The 2421-nt window shown below is 41.5% G+C and overlaps 1 protein-coding gene across 2 annotated transcripts in view; it reads right to left on the bottom strand.

The window, feature by feature from the left end:
* The window catches only part of LOC116689891 (semaphorin-7A), an 18041-nt gene that overhangs the window by 9601 nt on the left and 6019 nt on the right, over positions 1-2421 (bottom strand). For both annotated transcript variants that reach the window (XM_032516566.1, XM_032516556.1), the window contains exons 9-10: positions 1657-1759; positions 1021-1207 (exon numbers count right to left, since the gene is read on the bottom strand). In XM_032516566.1, the coding sequence (XP_032372457.1) occupies positions 1021-1207; positions 1657-1759 (290 nt within the window). The remainder of the gene's footprint in view (positions 1-1020; positions 1208-1656; positions 1760-2421) is intronic.

Below are 2421 nucleotides of genomic sequence, written 5' to 3'. Positions count from 1 at the left end.
ATCAGTCAGGCACAGGATCTGACCATAATAATAATAATTAATAAATAAACTGTTGTTGTTTTAGCTTGTTAGCCTTAGTTTGTTTTTTTCATTTCAGTCGCAACCCTGGCAGTGGAAAGCAACCATGAGAGCAAATAAAAAAATATAAAATCATAATTCAAACCGATGTGTCTATAAATCTATATCTTTCATAAAAATGTCCGGTCTCTAAATGTTTTAACTTTTATGAGCGCCGAGCACCACCGGATCTTCTAAGAACGGTGCTGCGGTTTTGATTGGTCAGTTGGCGGTGCTTTCACACCGGTTGATCTCTAATCTCCAACATAACCTGCTCCCGAGCAGGTTAGGTGTTCAGCATAAGTTACCACGGCGATTTAACCCGGTCCCAAGTGATCCACCGTCGTGATACAGAAAACCCAGGGTTGAACCTTAAGTTAACTCGTTAACACCGCATCTTGCTTTGCAGTACAGGCCTCCTGTCCTCCTCAGACTATCTGGAGATAGTCATCACTCTGACTGATGTTGGGTGGTTCCAAACACCCAAAGAGAACATTCCTCCCTTTCCGCTATGCAGCTGCAGCTAGCTTTAAGAGGTCAAACCAAGTTCAATCTTACGAGAAAAAGTGGCAACCTTTTCCAGGAAGCAGTCAGTGTAAAAGATCATCTTTACAGTAAGCTTCTAGGTGATGGGATCATGCATAAAACCTTCAATTCTGCTCTCTCCAACTCCTCTACAGTGCTATTTTCAGTCTAAGCCAAACAGGACTTGGCTGAATCAAGCTGCGAGCACCTGCAGGCCTTTTTTTTCCCCAACCAGATACTTGAAATTAGTATTTAGAGCTGCATCACCCTGAGCTAAACTGTTCTTGCTTATTTAAAATGGCAAGCAATAAGTTGTGTAAATGCTTTTCCTCCCAATGTGGCAAATGTAAACAAACCTGTGTGCGTTTTAATCCTTCAACGTACAGTACAATATACTATTCTTAGTATCGACATACCTTCACATTACTTTATACTCACTTAGAGACAGGAACAGGACGGCGGGGTGATTGTTCTGGGAACTGTCAACGCAGATGTGAGTGTAACTGTGGTGATTAAAGAGAAGTGGGCTGGAGTCGTGAACGGGCCGGACCCATTCGTCCAGCTCAACTTCCATCATGATCATCCTCAGAGCTTCTAAAGGAATCTTTGTGCTGTCTGCAACACACTGATGAAAATGGCATACGTTACTGTTGTTAAAGCCTGTCAAGCTTTCCACACATGCACTTTACAATAATAATGTAAGAACTTAGTAATGGTTCCTTGATTTCAGACTGGCTTACTTTTTAATGTTTCTGGCTGTATCGTTTCAAAAGAAGAAGCATGTAGAAGCTTTAGAAGAATGTTCCTAAATATACATTTCATGGCTACAAACATCATTTAGCGTCAGACTGACATTGAAACCAAGGATGGAATGGCATAGCAGCGTACATTGCTGTCTGTATCTCTTCTGATGGGTGGTGTAAAAGTGGGAATTTCTAGAAATAGCGGCTTTAAAATACAAAAAAAGAGAACAATAATAAAGCGGATACTTAAATAATGTACTCAAACACTCAAGAGTTAATTATTATATACCTACAGTATATAATTACTCAGATGAATTTGCATGACACTCACCTGTCTAGGCCTCTGGGACTGATCGTCGCCGCCTTTAAATTTGGAGGTTGTGAAGATGTTTTCAATATCTTGTATCGTGTAGACACACACAGCACTCATACCCCTGCAGAGAGACACAGACAGAGGTCGTCAGCTGGTGTACACGGACACGTCTGCGGCACCAACAAATGGTTGGGCGCTCAATAAAGATTTCGGCCATGCGGGTCAAAAACTGTGAAAAATGGCTGAGCAGACGGGCTAAGTTTAGAAGGCAGAACTGAACACACTGTGGCAATAAAAGAGGAAACATATGGTATACAAAGTGTCATCTGTTTAAACAACAGTCCTGTCTGAACTGTCAGCTGAGTAAAACTATGTTTTCAAATCTTTATTCCCATCTCTTGATGGTTGTGGTTATGTGCTTTGGTCGCCTTACATAACAAGTGACTCTGCTATTTTCTTTATGCGAACACTGCATTATCTGCTTTCATAGGCGCCGATATGTTTTCCTCTGTGAGTGCACGCCCTTAGAACCTCAGGAAATGCACAGTGGCCGACACGAAAAAACTAGCCTATTAACTCGATAATAAAGCAGTAAAGTAGGCAATCTTCTAACTAAGGACAGCGTCACTTCTCACAATACAGATAGCATTGGAGATGGAAAGTTTAACTGAAAATTAAGAATCAATAAGCGACATAACCGAGTCATTCATCCCGGCCGCTGTCAGACTCTCCATCACCTGCACTACCTGATAATGTTGTAGTTTCTGTTCCTGTTTTTCTCCC

The sequence above is a fragment of the Etheostoma spectabile genome, chromosome 1, assembly GCF_008692095.1.
Source record: "Etheostoma spectabile isolate EspeVRDwgs_2016 chromosome 1, UIUC_Espe_1.0, whole genome shotgun sequence".
NCBI classification, from domain to species: domain Eukaryota; kingdom Metazoa; phylum Chordata; class Actinopteri; order Perciformes; family Percidae; genus Etheostoma; species Etheostoma spectabile.
Note: the sequence above shows the minus strand (reverse complement) of the source record. Positions and strands in the feature narration are given on the sequence as shown.